The sequence below is a fragment of the Urocampus carinirostris genome, chromosome 19 (assembly GCF_059441175.1).
Source record: "Urocampus carinirostris isolate Australia breed hairy pipefish chromosome 19, RoL_Ucar_1.0, whole genome shotgun sequence".
Classification (NCBI taxonomy): domain Eukaryota; kingdom Metazoa; phylum Chordata; class Actinopteri; order Syngnathiformes; family Syngnathidae; genus Urocampus; species Urocampus carinirostris.
This window is the reverse complement of record NC_142367.1, coordinates 2,885,374-2,904,634: the sequence shown is the minus strand read 5'-3', so window position 1 is coordinate 2,904,634 and position 19,261 is coordinate 2,885,374. Positions and strand designations below refer to the sequence as shown.

At 39.3% G+C, this 19,261-nt stretch overlaps 1 protein-coding gene across 2 annotated transcripts in view; it reads left to right on the top strand.

Moving 5' to 3' along the window:
- LOC148346898 (adenosine kinase-like) overlaps positions 1-18,690 on the top strand; it is a 288,745-nt gene extending 270,055 nt beyond the window's left edge. For both annotated transcript variants that reach the window (XM_088323478.1, XM_088323479.1), the window contains exons 10-11: positions 15,138-15,224; positions 16,113-18,690. In XM_088323478.1, coding sequence (XP_088179604.1) covers positions 15,138-15,224; positions 16,113-16,237 — 212 coding nt within the window. In that variant the 3' untranslated portion in view covers positions 16,238-18,690. The remainder of the gene's footprint in view (positions 1-15,137; positions 15,225-16,112) is intronic.
- Positions 18,691-19,261: the final 571 nt, after the last annotated feature.

The following is a 19,261-nucleotide window of genomic DNA, read 5'->3' as shown; positions in this document are numbered from 1 at the left end:
AACAAAATTCAATTCAAAGTGTTTATTGTCATATGCACAGTAAAGAACCCCGTTTCCCTGCACAATAAAATTCTTACTTTGCTGTCCACACAGTTGCCAGCAAAAAATAAGATGGAAACTAAGAAATGTTTGGCATTTCTTGAATCCCAAGACTTTAACCTTCCGAATGATATTTGGAACGATGCATTTGAGTGATTGGTGACATCGTACAAACACTGTTTCCGTACATGTCTGAGACACGTATTTGCTTCTTTGCAAGCTTTCGGAATGTTAAGGGGGTAATAAGTTTGACTGAACTATCTGACTGTTTTCTCGATTTTCCCATTGTAGCGCCTTATAATCCGGTGCGCCTTATGTATGGAAAATATAGGACCAATAACTATTTTTTGGGGGTGCGCCCTATAACCCGGTGCACCTTATAGTGCGGAAAATAAGATATCTATATATATATATATATATATATATATATATATATATATATATATATACCTGAGCGATATCCCCCTAGTGGGAGGTGGCGTGAGTCAAGAGCACATTAACATTTCTGACTCTTTCTGGGAGATTGATACAGAGAAGGGGATTCCCAGCCCCCTCACTCAACCCAACCGATTTGTTGGGAGTCATTAGGTGACCAAACCCCCCAGTTCCAACCCCTAATGCCGAGCGCCAAGCAGGGAGGCAATGAGTACCAATGTTGTAAGTCTTAGGCATGACTCGGCCGAGGCTTGAACCAGCAACCGCCCAGTCTCGGGGCGGGCGCCCTACCTCCAAGGTCACCGAGCTCGTATTTGAAGTAATATTTTGAAATTCTTTGAACAACCGCTAATATAAAAACTCATTTGAATCCCTAACTCTCATTTAAACCCTAAGTTGATCTTGAACCTGGAATTGAATCCTGGACCTTGACACTGTGGGGCTTACACACTAACCACAAGCACATATAATTTGGAAACAAAAATAATATACGCCAAAATACACAACAAAAATAAATGTTCAAATACACAACACAGTACAAGACAAAATACACAACAAAATGCGCAAGGAAAATACAGGACTAGATAAATTTATACATTTATCTATCAATCTACCCTGCTCATATACCTTGAGAGGGGTGACCGACAGCAAGACAAACACATACACAAAAACAAAGAAAAGAAGGGAAAAAGTAGCAGAAGACACACACAAAAACATTTTGGGACCATGGCCAACTCAAATGCCCAAACAAGATAAGCACCTCGGCACCCAAACAAGTTAACAACCTCGGCACCCAAGTTGGTAATGCTTTTGCCCTCCAGATGAAACAGGACACAAGAAAGTGGCCATGTCACTTGGGTCAGGGTGACACAACACACTCTTCTTTTCAACTGCAGGACCCGACAGCTTTCACTGGTTTACCCCTGCCGCATCATACAGGTGCCTTGCCCATCCCTTAGAACACGTCTAAACATCCCACTATCCTTTTACAACACCTCTCTTCTCATTCCTATCACCAACAAGAGCTCTATCTTCCACTATATTTAGACCTCTTTCCTGCAGTGCACTCATAACACCATCCATCCATGTCAATCGCGGCCTTCCTCTTTGTCTCCTTCCATTTTCTTCTGCTCTTTAGATTGTTTTTAACATTGACTCTTCATCCATCCTCTCCATGTGTCCAAACCAACCGAGTACTCTCTAACCCTAACCCTGAAGTATTATTTTCAACAAGCAGCTTATATAAAAACCTAGCACCCTTGCTCAGTTCCACTCCTACTCCATTTTTGTCTCTCACAATTTCATTTCTCAATCCATCCAATCTTGTCACTCCTAACGTACTCTTCAAACACTTCACCTAAAAAACATTTTATTCATTCTCAAATCTTTGTTCAGGCTCCAAGTCCACCATACAACTTCCTCCAACACCTGATCCACACATCCTCGTCCTTTCCTGAAACCAATCTGCTCCTCCATCATCACATCATCCGGTCTTCCTCTCACTCTCTTAATCAAGACACTTCCATACAGCTTACCCGGCACGGACAACAAACTGATACCTCTCAAATTACTACATTCATACTTATTACCTTTACCCTTATACATTGGCACCACACATGCACTACACCAATCAACAGAAACCACACCACTTAAAAAGCATACATTCAACAAGCGTACTAAACAGTCAATCTGCCACCTTTCTTCAAGCATTCAGCAGTACAACCATCCAACCCAGGCGCCTTCCCCCCTTTCATTTCTTTCAGTGCCTTTTGCACCTCCCATGTTTCCACAGGTTTTACATTTAAATAACCCAGCACGGGCATTCTCCCCATACCACCCATCACCTCGACTCTCACTTCTCTCCCATCTTCCACATTCAACAACTCCTCAAAATACTCTGCCCATCTCGCCCTGACTGCACTTCCGCTAACCAGCAATCTACCATCCTTATCTTTCACTTTCTCTTTCTTTCCAGACTCGCTCTTTCGTACTCTTTTCACTTCTTTCCAGAACACTTTTCTACTTTCCTCAAAGTTCACTCCTATCTTTCGACACCATTCATTATTTGCTTTCCTTTTCGCTGCTTCACTTTATACCTTTCATACGTATCACCACTCTTGTCTTGCAGCCACTCCTCAAAGGTACGTCTCTTCTCTGTCACAGCCTCTGAGACCTCATCATTCCAACATTCACTTCCTTTCCTTATACCTCGACCAACTTTTCTCATTCCACACGTTTCTTTCACACTCCTCAACACTGCCTCTTTAAACCACTACCATTCCATTTCCACACTCCACTTCTCTTCTACTAATCCATTCATACTCTTCTCCTATCATCTCTTGAACCCCTTTTTACTTTTCTGCCTTATTCAAAAATACACGACAAAATATATAATAAATTAAATTGATGACAAAGTTAATGACAAATTACGTGACAAAACACTAAGGAAATACACAATAAAATACACGACACAATACATGCCAAAATTCACAAAAATGAATGATAAAATAAATGTCAAATTAAAAAAATGACAAAAGTACACGACTAAATGCACAACAAAATGTATGACCAATTACACAACAAAATACATGAGAAAATACATGACTAACTATATAACAGAATTAATAAATGATTTAATAAATGATAGTACACAATAAAATTTATGACCAAATACACGACAAAATATACAACAAAATACATGAGAAAGTAAACAAACTACATAACAAAAGAAAAAAACAACTTTAAAAATGACAGGGTACGCGACAAAATACAGGACAAAATTTATGACCAATAGACAACACGATACATGACAAAATACACGACAAACTACATAACAGAAAAATAAATGACTTAATACATGATAAAGTATGAGACAAAAATCACAACAAAATTTTGACCAAATACACAACAAAATACATAAGAAAACACAAGACAAACCATATAACTAAATAAATGAATAACTTGATATTTGACAACAAAATACAGGACAAAATACTTAAAGTCAAGCAATGTAGTAAACACAATGAACATGCACATCCTCAGCTAGCTTGATGCTAACAGATATAGTGAAACACCATGGACTGGCTTAATGTAAACTACTTTCGATGTAAGGGATAATATGAACCAATAAAACAATACCTAACTAAGGTACACCAATGCTAAAACCTTATAAGTTTTTAACCCTTAATTTGACACAATGTATGTCAATACAAATGTGTTGATGCCCTGTGGGAGCGAGCAGGCTGCTCCCCTTGCTGCCCTTGTTTAAAAATGGTGTCAAATCTGAATGGGCATGCGTTCAGGTAAAGTAAATTATAATGCCGTTATCTCGTTAGCGCAGGCTAAGTAGCTTCTATCCACAGTGTCTTTGAGTCTTTATTCTTTTTTTTACCAGCATCGTTTCTCTTTTATCATTTGTCTGCCCTTTCGCTCATGATAAAAGAAAGGTGAAAGTGACCGTAATAAAAGGTGAGAACACTCGCTTTTTATACTCGTAGGGTTCTTACGTAGCAGTCATTTTAGATTTAGGTCTTTGTGGAGGAACGATCGTGACGTACAGTATGTGAAAATACATATATAAATAAACACGGTTGGGAGAGTTCCTTTAAAAACATAACCCGATACAGTTTTAAGACACATGTTGAAAAATCTAATCAGCAACGTCATCCAAATACCATAATATTAAAGTAATTGAAATAAACTTGATATCTTGATTGAGTAGTTGCTGAATGTGCCTTTTAAAACTCTTGAAACATCTATTTGGACAAAAAGCAGTAACTTGGAAGTCTATTTTGGAAACCTAAAAATCTTATAATGACACCCCTACCCAGAACACATGTTTCAATCCTTGTTTGACCACCTAATATTTTGAAGTAACCAGTAATATAACAACTAATTTGAATATCTAACTCACATTGAAACCCTTACTTGATCTTGACAACCCTAAATTATACCGAAAACCTAAATTTAAGAACTAAATTTGATAGTTTCGTCGTCATTTTGTAGTATTGTGTCGCATTTCTGTAATATTATTGTTGTAGACACACAAAGAAACAGTGTGGACAAAGTTGGCACTCAAAAAAATGTGTTTTCATTAGTAGCACTTTATTTACTATGATATGACCAGTTGTGTTTGGAGGGCCGGATTTTATTTTTGTAACTCTAACGGGATATAAGTACTTTTTTGGGAGGATCTTGATGCCAATACATGTATTTCATTATTCCCCAATCCTGTAAATAAACAATGTAAATAAAACAATGTAAATAAATGAACACAGAGGTAAATCCCGTATTACTTAAATGCACAGTATAATCCAATTCTTTCATTTATTTATGTGTTTTGTCATTCATTTATTTTGGTATTTATTTGGTCATGTATTTTGACGTGAATTTTGTTGTTTATTTTGGCATCATAAGTTTGTTTGTTGCGCTTGATTGGTGACCTTAGTGTCAAATTCAGTAATCGACAACATCTGCATCCCCGAGTCAGACTAATACGTGCTGGTTTATATTAATTCCAAGATTAGAGTTATGTAAATATACAACACACAAAGTTCAGTGAATTGCTGTTAATTTCTTGGAGTTTTCATCCCGTCCTGCGATTAAAATATCTGTTTTTATTTAGGGTTAATGTACCAAACATTCTTGTGGTATAGCTATTTGTATTTATTGACCCGCAAATTTTAGGTCTTAATTTTGTATTTATTGGAAAAAAAGTAGGTTTCAATGATACTTAGTTTTGAACTGCTGTAACATCAACAATAAACATTATTACCCTTTATATGCAATTTTGCTTCTTATGTTGGCATCAAACAAAATGACTCCTCTGAGAGATATACTAAGATTGATTTCGATTTAAAGGTTTTATCATTATTTTATCATGATTTAACATTTGAAATTGAAACTTTATAACATTCTTTCTCAGCTAACTAGCTAACATAGCACCTAAAAATACTTGAAATCTAAAATTGAAAATGTATTATATTAATATATTTATTTCAGGTGGGCCGATTACCGGAACCGATATTTGGGAACTCGACACTGGTGCCATTTTTACCTATTTGACGGGCCAAATTAATGTATTTAAAATGAGGTCTTTAGGCTCAGATGCAGCCAAGCCGCTCCTTCTCTCTTCCACCTTCTGTCTCACACACGACCCACCCCACACCTTTTGATTGTATAACCGACCGAGGGCAGAGACACTGAAGCAGGAAGAATAACATTTGAGCGGAAGATACAGCAGCAACTCTGCTTACTCCTGAGTCCCGACATGTCTGTAAATCTAGACCACTGATATTAAGTCAAGTCAAGTCATCTTTATTTGTATAGCCCTAAATCACGAAGAGTCTCAAAGGGCTTCACAGATTATTACACTATATTACACAGACTATTTTTCAGCCGACAAGAAGAGTATTGAGAGAAAAACATATTGGTCAATCCTTAATAGTAATTCAGTCCTAACATTTTTTTCTCACTCAACTTACAATTTGTGGATTTTCTTTTTCAAAATTGCTAAATTTGCACATCATATTATGAATATTATTAATAAGACTAGTTTTTTACGTATTTCTTTTGCTTAGTAATTGGACACACATGAGCCCAGTTCAAACCCCGGATGGGGCCCTCTTGTAATAGTAGGAATGTCAGACCCTAAAAGACTCACCAGATACGAACCTCACCCTACGTCACTGATTTAAGTCTCGTTGGCTCCGTCAATAAGGATGTTTATGTGGTGTGCATCCTATTAGCCAAAATCAATAAGCGCAAATGAAGTCTGCCCGGCACGCTTTTTCAAATGTTTCATCCTTATGGATCACTGTTGGTGAGGTTCCTCGTGCCTCTGGATGCAGTAATTACAGGCATGTGTAATGTCTTCAACTTGACGGGTGCAGCATAAGAAGCATATTGAAAGTCAACTCAATTCCCAGCGTTGCCAAAAAGGCGGTTTCTTTCTCCTGCTGCGTTTCATTTTTTTGGCCGCCCCCCAACGGCAGCCTTTCCAGACTATGAAGAAGTTATTTTTTACATGGAAGGTGCTTGGTGAAAGCACAGTGGACCTCATTTTACCCCTCAAGGCGCACCTGCAAAAAGTAATATTTACAGCTATTAGAGTCCATGTTGAGAATATTTTTTAACAGAGTGTTTTGCTCATCTCGCATACTTCAATAACTCACAGAAACAAATTTAAAATGCACATCCTGGTTGTTAAACACCTAACACAAACAAAAGTCAGCAAAAAACATTCAGGATGAAGCATGGAATAGCCTAACAGAGGAAAAAGAGATCATAAATAGATGGACAGAATACTGCTCCAAACTCAAAATCCACCCCACTCAAGGAGACCCTGAGGTCCCTACAAATTTCGAAACGCTGAAACGCCTTTGGAACTAGAGGCGATATGTTCCCGTTCGGGTAGTTTTTAACCTAAAACTTTTGTATGTAGAGACATTTTTAAGTAGAGGTACCACTAATTAGACATTTTGACAATAATTTGCAAATTGATCTGACAAAAAGCAGAGTGGCTATCCATCCATCCACCCATTATCTCCACCGCTTATAGTGGGTCGTGGGGGTGCTGGAGCCCATCCCAGCTATCTTTGGGCAGTGGGCAGGGGTCACCCCGAACTGGTTGCCAGCCAGTCGCAGGGCACACAGGCACAGACATTTCGCTCACTCATTAACACCTAGGGACAATTTGGACCGGCCAATTAACCTGACATGCATGTTTTTGGAATGTGGGAGGAAACCGGAGTGCCCGGAGGAAACCCACGCAAGCACGGGGACACCATGCAAACTCCACACAGGAAGGTTGGTAGCTGTATTTGAACCCATGACCTCAGAACTGTGCTGCACACGCGCTAACCACTAGTTCGCCGTGCTGCCCAGAGTGGCCATAACCATGGACAAAATTGCTAGTACCGTATTTTCCACATTATAGGGCGCACCCCCCAAAAATAGTTTTTGGTCCTATAGCTTCCATAGATAAGGCGCACCGGATTATAAGGCGCTACAATGGGAACGTCGACAAAACAGTCAGATGATTCAGTCCAACTGATAACCCCCTTAACATTCCCAAAGCCTGCAAAGAAGCAAATACGTGTCGTAGACACGTGCGGATGCAGTGTCCGTACAATGTCACTCAAATGCATCGTTCGGAAGGTTAAAGTCTTGGGATTCAAGAAATGCCAACCATTCCTTAGTTTCTATTTTCTTTTTCGCTCGCAACTTTACTGTGCATATGACAATAAACACTTGGAATTGAGTTTAATTCACTCAACTCATCACAGCAACATCAAGATCGTTCTAAAACAAGATACTGGGAAAATATAAAGCCGCATAGCTCACCTAAGTTCTCACATTCAATAATGATACGCAATCATGGTCTTATTACAACCGTGAGTGAAGTAAATCCAGGAGAGTAAATTATTTGCAAATACAGACTAATAAAACATGTTTCTTTATGGTGTACTTTAGCAAGCTTGCTAAGCTTGCTACGCCATTGCTAAACTCGGCCAATTGCAGGGTTTGTTAGCCAATCCGAGGCTCTGAATAACTTCAGCCAATAGCGATTGATTCAATGGATGATTGATACATCTTTTTTGGCCAATTGCAGGTTTTTTTTTTGGCGCTCTAGCCAATCCGAGGCTCCGAATAACTTCAGCCAATAGTGATCGATTCAAATGATGATTGACACATTGGTTAGCCAATGAAACGCCGGTATATAAATCCCAGCATACACCGCCGACTACTCCACGTTCGGGGGAAAATCGAGTCGGCGGCTGTTGCGTAAGTTGCGAGACCTTGTGATTTAATGTTGATCCATAAATAAGACGCACTGTATTATAAGGCGCATGGTCAGCTTTTGAAAAAAAATTAAGACTTTTAGGTGCGCCTTATAGTGCGGAAAATACGGTAATTATGCTACCAAAGAGATAGATATATAGATAGATAGATAGATAGATAGATGGATACTTTATTCATCCCCGCAGGGAAATCCACATTTCCAGCAGCATCCCTTCGCTGAGAACAATACAATAATAAAGCAAAGAGAATACAATATACAAATACCCAATGTACGTGCTAATACCCACTGTAGCGTGTTGTATAGAGTATTTAAATAGTGCTACATAAAATACACACTGCAATAAAAGTACGGTAATATGCAATGTAGGGGGTGTGGTTTAATGTGGGCCTTTACTCCGCCGGGTGGAGTTAAAGAAGGAAACGTCCAACTACGCTCCAACTACAGAACCATTAGACTCATCAGCCATGCAAGTCAAGTTATGCTAAAGGTCCTACTGAAACCACAGGCTGAAAACATCCTAGCCGAAGAACAAGCAGGTTTCAGGGAAGGAAGGAGGACCACAGAACAATTTTTAATCAGCGCATCCGATGTGGGAAGTTTGAACAACACCCGAGAAACGTATCCTGTCCTTGTGGTTTTCAAGAAGGCGTTTGACAGAGGGTGGAAACTTGCCATGTGGGCCACCATGCAAAAGTACAACATTGGCTAGAAACTTCAGTATGGCCAATGCCAGCAGTGCAGCAATGTTCAATGGTACCATTCGAGCAAGGTTTCAAACCACAGTCGGTGTAAGGGCCTGGTCGCGGGCAAAATTTTGCGTTTTTTTTTTTTGCCCGCGGTAGAAAATGCGCAAAATTGGCCAACCCGTTGTTCATCCGTGGTATGCCCGCAAAACAGACGTCGGCGACTGTTCCGCTTCCTCATCGCGTCAGTTTCATGTCCTTTCCGCGTTTGGACCACGGGTATAAAAGCTGCCGAGCCGGGCTGTAGAAATCATAACCGCTCAAGACACAGTCCCGTGAAGATAAAGATTTCAAGCTATGGCACCGAAGAAGAAGCCAATATGTTATTATTGTAATAGTTTTTCATTTTTATTTTATTATCTTGTTATGAAATGAAAAGAAATGTCAAGAAATAAAAATGGATTAAGAAGAGGTCACTACGGTGACGGGGATCCATGTTCACCCCTTGACGTCTCGAGCACAACTGACGTGTGCTCGGCAAATCGCACTGTATATACGTGGAGAAAGGCGTTTGACTGTCACACGTGTTACACACGCTAATTCACGTGATAACACCGCGATACAGGCGCAGAAAGGCGTTTGACTGTCACACGCGTTACACACGCTAATTCACGTGATAACACCGCGATACAGGCGCAGAACAAACGTGCTATGACCGTGCTCCACCCGCGCTTACCCGCTAAAATTTCGCGTCCTACCCGCGTGTAACCAAGCCCTGGCCGCAGCCGTAGCACGTCGTTCCGCGTCTGTACCGCGTCATTACCTCGTGTGTACCGCGTGTGCCACCCGCGGTTACCCGTGGTCTAAAGTTTTGAGCAGCGCAAAACTTTTTCGCGCTGCCAACCGCGTGTGAATTTCTTGCCGCGTGTAAAGCACGGCTGTATCTCGTCTGTATCACGATCTCAAAGCGTCCAGCAGCGTCTGCTTCACTGGCAGAAATTTCTGGCCGTGATTCAGCCTCGATATGCCCGTGACCGGGCCCTAAGACGAGGCTACTTTCTCTCTCCAACTTTAGTTAGCATCTCCCTGGAGAGGATCATGAACGAAGCAGTGGACCAACATGAAGGTACAGTAGGCATTGGGGCTATACTATCACTAATTTCTGCTGGTATTGGCGGACTGGCAGGGGAAGAACAGGAGCTCAGAGATCTTGTCAATTGCCTGGAAAGGCATAAACAGAGTATGGGATGAAAACCAGCACAGAAAATAAAAGTACTGACCAACAATGCCATGTAATCACTACAAACATCACCATCATCAATCAATGGCTCGAACCTGTCACCAAATGTAAGTATTTTGTCGCTGTCATATCAGAAGAGGGGTCAGGACCAGACATTATTGCCAAAGTAGCTCAAAGACAAGGCTGCCTTTTTCTCGCCCACATCATCTTCTTGGTGAGGTTCATGAATGAAGCCTTGGAGCATCATGAAGGTACAGTAAGCATTGGGCACTATACCGTCACTTAACCTCCATCGTGCTGATAATATTGACAGAAGTACATGAACTCTGAGAACTCTGAGGCACAGTTGAAGGGAAAAAGAACTGGGCCAACAACATCAAGTAATGGACATATGCCAACTTTGCCACGACCCACACTATCATCCTGTGGAGAGAGCTGTCCAGTGTTGTACCCTCAGTAGTGCCCCGATGACCCAGGTGGTAAAAGGAGCCGCAAACCGAACCGTGGTATCAAAAAATCCAGTAGATCAATATTTTTTCCCTCTTTGCCCGGCCCTTCGGCCAAATCTTTCACCAAAATGCAGCCTGCCACTCAAAAGCTTTGCTCACCCTTGCTCTATGCTGACAGAACACATAAAAAAACTTCTCAGGGACCCATGAACAACATTAACCAGGTAATCATCCATTTTGGCTTAATTTCAAGGTCTTTGGTCTACTCCGATTCTGGAATTGTCCCAAATGAGCTGCGGTTAGAAGCAGGTACCTTCTCGACAGATGGGCTCCAATGTTGTAAAATTTAGGCAGAGTTTTAGGGTCTGACATAACACCTACCGTCAGAGGGCCCCAACCAGGGTTTAATTTGGACACACCTGTGCCCAAATCAAAACCCGGTTGGGGCCCTCTGGTGGGAAGAGACTCGTCAGACCCTAACACGGGGCTCAGTTTGACAATGTTTGATGCTGGTGGTGTCGATGAAAAAAATGAAACCCCCCCACATCTGTGTACTTCATTTAATCTGCGGCGTCCGAACCACAGCGGTTTTGTTCTCCACCGGTTGGCACTTTTGAGAGAAATACTGACTAATAAAGGGCTTAATTGATACTAATTTCAAAGAGGTTCCTGTTGAAAGACCTTCTCCGTTTTAATCAGCGCCACACAAGCGCCGTAATGAGGATATTAGGAACAAAAGGCACGCAATTACAAGCGCTTCTTTTCCCTCTTTCTTTTCACTGGTTGAGTGTCAAAAGCCAAACGTTTGACATTCTTCCCGCAAATTTACAATTATCAGTTTAGTGTTATGGTCTTTGTTACCTCTGGAGTGGGGGCTCTGTAAAATGAAGCTTGTGTCATGTCATATAAGAAAAAGTTGATTGAAAAAATGTAATTCCTAATAATTGTTCCAGACATTAATAGTTCATGGTGGGGTGCGTCATTTGAGGTGTCTTTAATAAGTTGAAACTATAATATTATATTTATTTAGTATGTATTAACAATGCCCAACTCAGTTCAAAGAACCTTTGTAATTTTTTACACTGCGCTTATTTACTTTAAGCTTACTTTTAGCACTGCCGTTCCAGGACTTTCAACACATTAGAAAGCAGGAAGGTGGGCTCAAGAGTGGAGAGTGATTTCATGCTCATTCTCGTTTTGTTTTTGTTAGTGTAGCCTGAAGATTATAAAAGTAAGAAAGGGTTTGTTTCACATACAGTCCAAGCGCCAACTTAAACCGCAAAAAAAAAGAGAAGAGTTTATAAGTACTTGAAGAATGAGCTGACTGAGGCTGCAATGATGACTTTAAGCCAGGAGATGGCGGCAGAGAGTAGCAAAATTTCAAGTTGCATACGCCACCTTTAAATAAATTAATTTGTTCATACATTGTTTCAGTGCTATATTTTGTATGTTTAAGGTTTATATAAGTATGTTTTAGGCTTGTATAAGTAACCTGTATTATTTCGTACTAAAAAAAAATCAACATTTCATAAAATGAAATGCTCTATAAAGATAAATAAAATGCTGTATAAAGCTAAATAAAGTTAAGTTTAACTTACTTTTGGAAGATGAGCTTCAAGAGTTCCTCCTCTGTGGTATAAAGTGGCCGAAAAAAGCGATCCAACCATTTTCTCAACAGCATCAAGCTTTCATATTCCACTTTCATTTTAAATGAAAGGGCTCGCCTCTTCTTTACATTTTACACCAACCATATTGAATGCACGAGATATTTAACAATACAAATGTGAAAGTTCTTAGCGTGCTGGAGATACAGTATAGAATGTTTACACACAAAATAGGAAGAGGATGCGGATTTCTTCTTTGTAGTGGATGCTGGGTTACCTCTCACAGCGCCACACACTGGTAGTGGCAAAAAGAAGAACTACAGTACTGTTCTTTTATTCGGAACTAGGTGCACACAATGCAAAATCTAACTTACATAAATGTCCGGATATTTTTTGACAATGTTCGTATCTAAAATTGGATTACACAGCAAATAAAAAAATCATAGTTGAATCATATACTGATGACAGATCATTTCATGTCCTGTCATGTTTATTTGTACAGGCCTAAATCACAAGAAGCCTCAAAGGGCTATACAGACTATGGACTACTATTGCACCATCCCCTGATCTAAAACTTACATGAGAGCAAGGAAAATCTCAGCAAGAGCAGAATGAACAAACTGTAAACAGACATCACCAACATGAACAGTATGTCTGGTTGGCAGGTTCCTGAGGTCAACATCATTTATATGTTATTGAAAATAAGCACTTTTTTTTGCTTAAATTTAAACACCCTAAACGAGGTTGCAGATCAAGAGCAATGTTTATTTACAAGGAGGTACTAAAAATAATCATATCGGCCATAGCCTGCACACAAGTGGCTATCATGAGTGGCTAGAGATAAAAACCGTGGAAATATGTGGAAAATGCCTGATGAGTATTTATTTTCTCACTTCAAAATATGAATTCTGACTTATGAATTTTTACTTCAAGGTGATCATTTCAGAAGGAAAATTTTTAAAGTGAAAACGTTTGAAATAACATTTCTTACAAAAAAGTGAGACTTCTGACTTTAATCCGATGTGATTTGTAAATTCGATTTCAGGCTAAATAAGGTCCGTTATAAACTTGATTTAGTCCCAAAAAAGTATTATAAAAAGTGTATAAACTTGTGTTATGTTCTAACCCAACCAACTGTACTGTGATACATGTTTTCTTGGTATTAAATTTGCAACAAACCAAAAAAATTATAATATTAAAAAAAGCATTAAGGTTTAAAGCCCCCTCAAATGACTTTCTCACGCGAAAATATGTAATAAATTTCTATAAATGTAAAAAACTTGTAAAATTAACATTCGTAAGTTTAACATTTAAAAAATGCCAAATCCAACGTATCGCTAACAAGCAGCTAGCTAACTTTTAGAAATAACATATCATTTTTGCAGTTTTTCTCTCAGTAAATGCTGCATGTTTTTATTTTGAAGGCTTTTTTGACAGGACATGTGTGGTAGTGTAATGGTCGCGTTTTCTGCACGGTTCCACTCTAGTTTTAAACAAGTCTGAGAGTATGTTAGAGCAGGGGTCGGGAACCTTGTTGACTCTAGAGAGCCATAAAAACAAAAGTATTTTGATATTTTTCTTGAGAGAGCCACTCCAAATATTTTAAGACAAAAGTCAACAAAACTGCCAAACAGGCTTTCCAGACAAAAGCTAAATCTTCAGCACATTTAATGATTTGATAAATTATATGAAATTATAATAATGCCAGAGCCTGTGTTTTATATCAATATAACTATAAAACTTAAAATGCGTCTCTCTACCGCAGCTACTTAAGGGTGGTGACAGTCATTTTCGTCCTAATTAACGTTTTCAAAACAAAGTGCAAGCAAGTTATTTTGTAAAAATGTCTCAAAATACTGCTTCGGAGGATACTGACTTATTTACCTTCAGTGCTGTGTGTATAGCACTTCCCATTCCTACAGCTCATCCATTTAAAATGCTCTGAGTGCTTTTCCATAGTTTTAAGGTGTTTACAGTTTGTTCTGTGTGTTTTCATCATAAAGTGTCTCAACAATGGACATAAATTGTTTATTGAGCTTCCATTTAAAGAATTATTTCTTGATTTACAGCTAAAAAGGGGTCTGTTGGTGTGATACCTTGACTGTAAACTGTAGTCAATACTGTTCCCTATAAATATTGGACTGAACCCCATTGAGAGTGAGTGTAGTTTCAGCGTTGCATGTATCAATGGAATAAGTAATTGTGTATTTTCTATTTTATCTCCGGGCCAGATGCACTCATGAAACGAGCCATATATGACTTGAGGGCCATTGGTTACCGACCCTGTGTGCGAGAGTAGCTTATAGATCTATCATTGTATAACTTGCTATTATTAAATTAGGATAAAATGCGGGGTTGACACATTGGTAAAGGTAATTTCTGTAAGGATGTTGTTGCCGCAGGTCCAAATATGTTCTTATGTCTCATTGGTGCATCATTCATAGCGTGACATTTCATGTGTCCAAATGATTTGGAGTGGGTTGCTTCACGCTATAAGCAAGCCCAATCTTCCTATTTTATCAGTATTTATCATCAATTTGCCAGGGGGAGAAAAGAAACCAACTTTAAATGTTAACCATGTGATTAATCCGCAGCAGCTGATAGCTAATAAAATGAGATTATTGTGTTTATTTAAGAACACTGTGCTGTGTGATTTTCCAGTTGGCAAAAATTCAGAGAGTAAACAAAAATAAGACACACTCACTAATGCTGTTTATTTTTTGTTCTCATGTGTGCAATTCATTGTTGTGCAGTGAGGTAAGGTTCTGGTGAGGCAGGCAGATTTACAAATAAATACTCAAATACTTTGATTGGCAGTCTTACCTTAAAGTAGTGCTTCTCAATTATTTTCTGTCACGTGAATCAATCTGATTTTTTTCCCAGGTGAGCAAGTGACGATGTTCCCCGTTGTGGATATCGATCAGAACCGCATCGTGGACACCAACGGAGCTGGGGATGCCTTTGTTGGAGGTACGCCAGGAAGTGGGGACCATCTGTTTCCGCATGCAGTAATCCATTTTTTTTTTTGCAAGGGTCGCGTTCCAAAAAGAACCCGCGACAGTCAAAACCTGCGAACTAGAATCATACATTTAAACTAAAGAACTTACACTATTTTTAGGCTCAGGCATTTATACAAGTACTTTACTCGAGGGTGGGGTGCATAGTTTGGGGTGTCCTTAAAAAATTAAAATTAAACATCTTATCTCTTTATTATGTATCAACAATGTCCAACTGAGTTCAGAGTTGGGGTTTTTTTCCGCCATGCCTATCTGCTTTTATCTTACTTTTATCATTGGTGTTCCAGCCACTGAGCACCTTAGGCTGGATAAAAGGAGGCGGTGGGATTAGGGGGAAAATAGTGATTTCACTTGCATGCTCGCGGGTTTTCTTTTATTCCAGGATAAAAATGGTCAAATTAAGAAAAATGACTGTTTAAAATAGAGTCCAAATGCTAACCAAACCCCATAAAAGATAAAAAGGATTAGTTCATTCCAGCGCACATAAGAATTTTGCATACTTGCATTGCACACAGAATAAAAGCAGCCTGACTGAGGCTGCAATGATGATTTCAGCCAAAAAATGGCCACAGCAAGCACAGTAGAATATTTTAAAGGTAAAGGTGGTGTTTGTCAAATATTCTATTTGCAGCCTTTTATTTTTTTATAGCTCCGACAAATTGTTTTTTTTTGCTTTTCGGTCCATATGGCTCTTTTACCATTTTTGTGTGACCCCCGGGCTAGAATGCAGAACACAATGCATGATGAAAACCCGCAAAGTTGCAAAATCATGAAAAGTAAACCACGATACAGCAAGGGATTGCTGTATTATTTACTTCTCAATAACTCTTATTTCCACCAGGGTTCCTGTCGGCGCTAGTCCAGGAGCATCCCCTGGAGGAGTGCATCCGAGCGGGCCACTACGCCGCTAACGTCATTATCCAACGAGTGGGCTGCACCTTTCCAGAAAAACCAGATTTTCCCTAGGAGCTTTTTGCACATCCCTGGGATTTTATCTACCGTACTTATTTGTGTATACTGCACACCACTTTTTTTTTGATTAGAAAAACGATATGAAATTTCGTTTCACTGGTTCTCAGCTCAAATTGTGCAATTGGATGCAACAGGAATCAAACACGGGTCGCAACGGTGAGAGCGCGGCAAATTCTAACCACTGGACCACAAGAGTAGATTTTTTTTCTCATTATCGTACAATTTTTACTCACTGTACCATTGACAATTGTTAATTTGGTTGTTTGTTTTACGTCTTACGATGACAATAAATTATATTTTCTTCTTCTATTTCAAGCATTGTAGGGTACAAATGTTTTGTCATTGTATCATGTGAAATGCACAACAAATTTAACATTAGTCTCTGGTGCCATGACTAAAGATAACTAAAAACCAATGCCTTTTTAATGTGTCAGCAACCCTGATAATACAATGGGTTCTGGCCAATATATACAGGGCACAGTCTCAACTACAATTTACAGTCATGGTGTCTCCCGAACCCAAACCTTAATTTGATTGTACGTTGCTTGGGAATCCTTCATATTAAGGGTCTTCAATGTGGTGCCCATAGGCACCAGGGTGCTCCCTGAGTGTCCCCGCTTGATCATTGTGATTTTTTTAGTCAAATTATTTTTGTAGTGGTTGACTGTGTCTATGTAACCCTACTTTCAATAATTAACCGAGTAATAACATAATAACATAATGGTATACACGGTTTGTTTTTCTAGAAATGCAAATCAAACCGGATGACTTTTGTGCTAATTAGTAACAAAAAGTTGCTCTTAGCTTGAAAAAGGTTGGAGAACCGTGCTTTATATGGAAGCTCATTAAAAATATATGTTCAGTCCGTTTTCCATTCAGTGTTTTTCAACCAGTGTGCCGGGGCACACTAGAGTGCCGTGAGACCTCATCTAGTGTGCCGCGGGAAATTGCCCAATTTTATCTTTTAAAAAAAAGCATGCCATTGGTTGCTATCCTTGCTTTCATCCAATGAACATCTGAGTAACTATAAATTTAATCCACTTCAGTAGGAGGCAAATGACTACTTTCTTATTTTTCTATTCAAATGCCTGCCGATGAAACAGTATATTGACGTATTTTGTTTGATGAAGCTACTTCGGATAACACTGCAAAACAATAAAATATATCAAAAAAAAGGTCTTGCACATATTTTTCTGATTTTAATTATTTTGACTTTTAAAAATTTAGACAGTAGTAAAGAAAATGTTCATATGTGTATCATTTCAAGTATTTTTCAAAAAATGTTGTGAAATATAATGAAATCCAAAATCACAGTAAAAATAAACCAAAATGAATAATCTGTGTCCCCTCCTGAACCACAGTGACCCCAAATTGTATTCAAAAATGTTTTCAATTCAATAAAGGGATCATATAAGTTTTGTTTTTTAAAAAAGAACATGAATTTGATCAAATTATTTTGAAATATTTTAGATGGGTGTGTAACACGAGTTTTTCTAATCATTAAGTGGGCCTTGGCTCCAAAAGGTTGGAAAGCACTGATTTATACCAATGGTGGTTAGAGTTCGACGCTCTCACCACAGCGGCCCAGGTTCAATTCCTGTCACTACCAAGGTTTTGTGTATTATGCACACAAAAACTCAGGTCTTTTTTTTTATACAACAATTAATACGGTAGGTTTTTCTTTTGTTTTCCTAATTTGCTGGTTGACCACCCCAAAAGCAAGCACAAATAAACATGTTTTTAACCAGTTTAACAAAGGTTTTTGTTTATTATCCAAATTTTAGTGGGGCTGATGATCTATACAAGTGTTTTAACTAATGTGCAGGGTGTCAATGAATTTCAAAGCTGCGTCATATAGTGAACATCCATCAATTTTCTGCGCTGCTTATCCTCACTAGGGTCGCGGGAGTGCTGCAGCCTACCCCAGTTATCTTCGGGCAGTGGACTGGTTGCCAGCCAGTTGCAGGGCACAGAGAGATGGGCAGCTCACCCGCTCATTCACACCTAATGACAATTTGGACCAAAAAATTCATAGATCCGACAGAGAACTGTCATGATTACTGATTCGGGGCACCTGCGGCTGCCCCGGTGGCGCCAACAGCCCTGGTCGCTGATTGGCTCCTTGCCACTTTTTAAACCCCCCGGCTCCCTGTTACCGGCGTTTGATCGTTGCGAACCTTCAGCTCCCGCTAAGGCAAGCCTTCCGAACCTGACTCCCTGTTTTTGACTCCCGTACGTTTCCCGGCTTCGACCTGTTTCCGTTTGATCATGTCTCTGCTTCTGCGCCCCGGTAACCCGACCTGCTTTTCCCCCTTCGACACCGCTATCGCTCGCCAGAGAAGTGCCACTTCCGCATCCCGAGCGACCTGCTCCCCACAGTCAACAATCACTGGATCGTGGGTGCCAGCTTACGTATCTTTTCAAATAAAACTAAGAAACTAACGCAACTGGGTTCCCGTCTCCGTTCCTGGTTCTTGACAGAGAACACCAAGTCACACATACCATACTTGCAGTATCATTCGCAGATAATTTAGAGCAGACGAAGCAAAAGCGAGCGACTCTTTTGTTGCTATTCCTGATAGCATAGCCATATCATTCATTCCTTATTATTCAACCTTATCTCAAAAGACAGTAGAAACGAGTCTTAATTATTATTATTATAATATATATATATATATATATATATATATATATATATATATACAGTTATATTCATGGCATCAAGGTGTCCAAAAAGGCTAACCTTGTAAGGGTGGATGCAAAATGTTGACGATCTATGAGGTTGTCAGAACCACCGTACCAACAACGCATAAAAATAGATTCAGATTTGTCAGCTCTGAGGTTCTTCTACTGCAAATGTAAAGTAGGGTATGTACACTTGATTGTTTTCCCTTCTAACAGACTTTAATGAGTTTTAGATATGTCACCTCACTCTTATTTCTTGGCAAATGTCATAAAAGAAGCAAAGTTTTATTTAGGCTGTCTTTGCAGAAAACTTTGTTAGTTCATAACCTATAA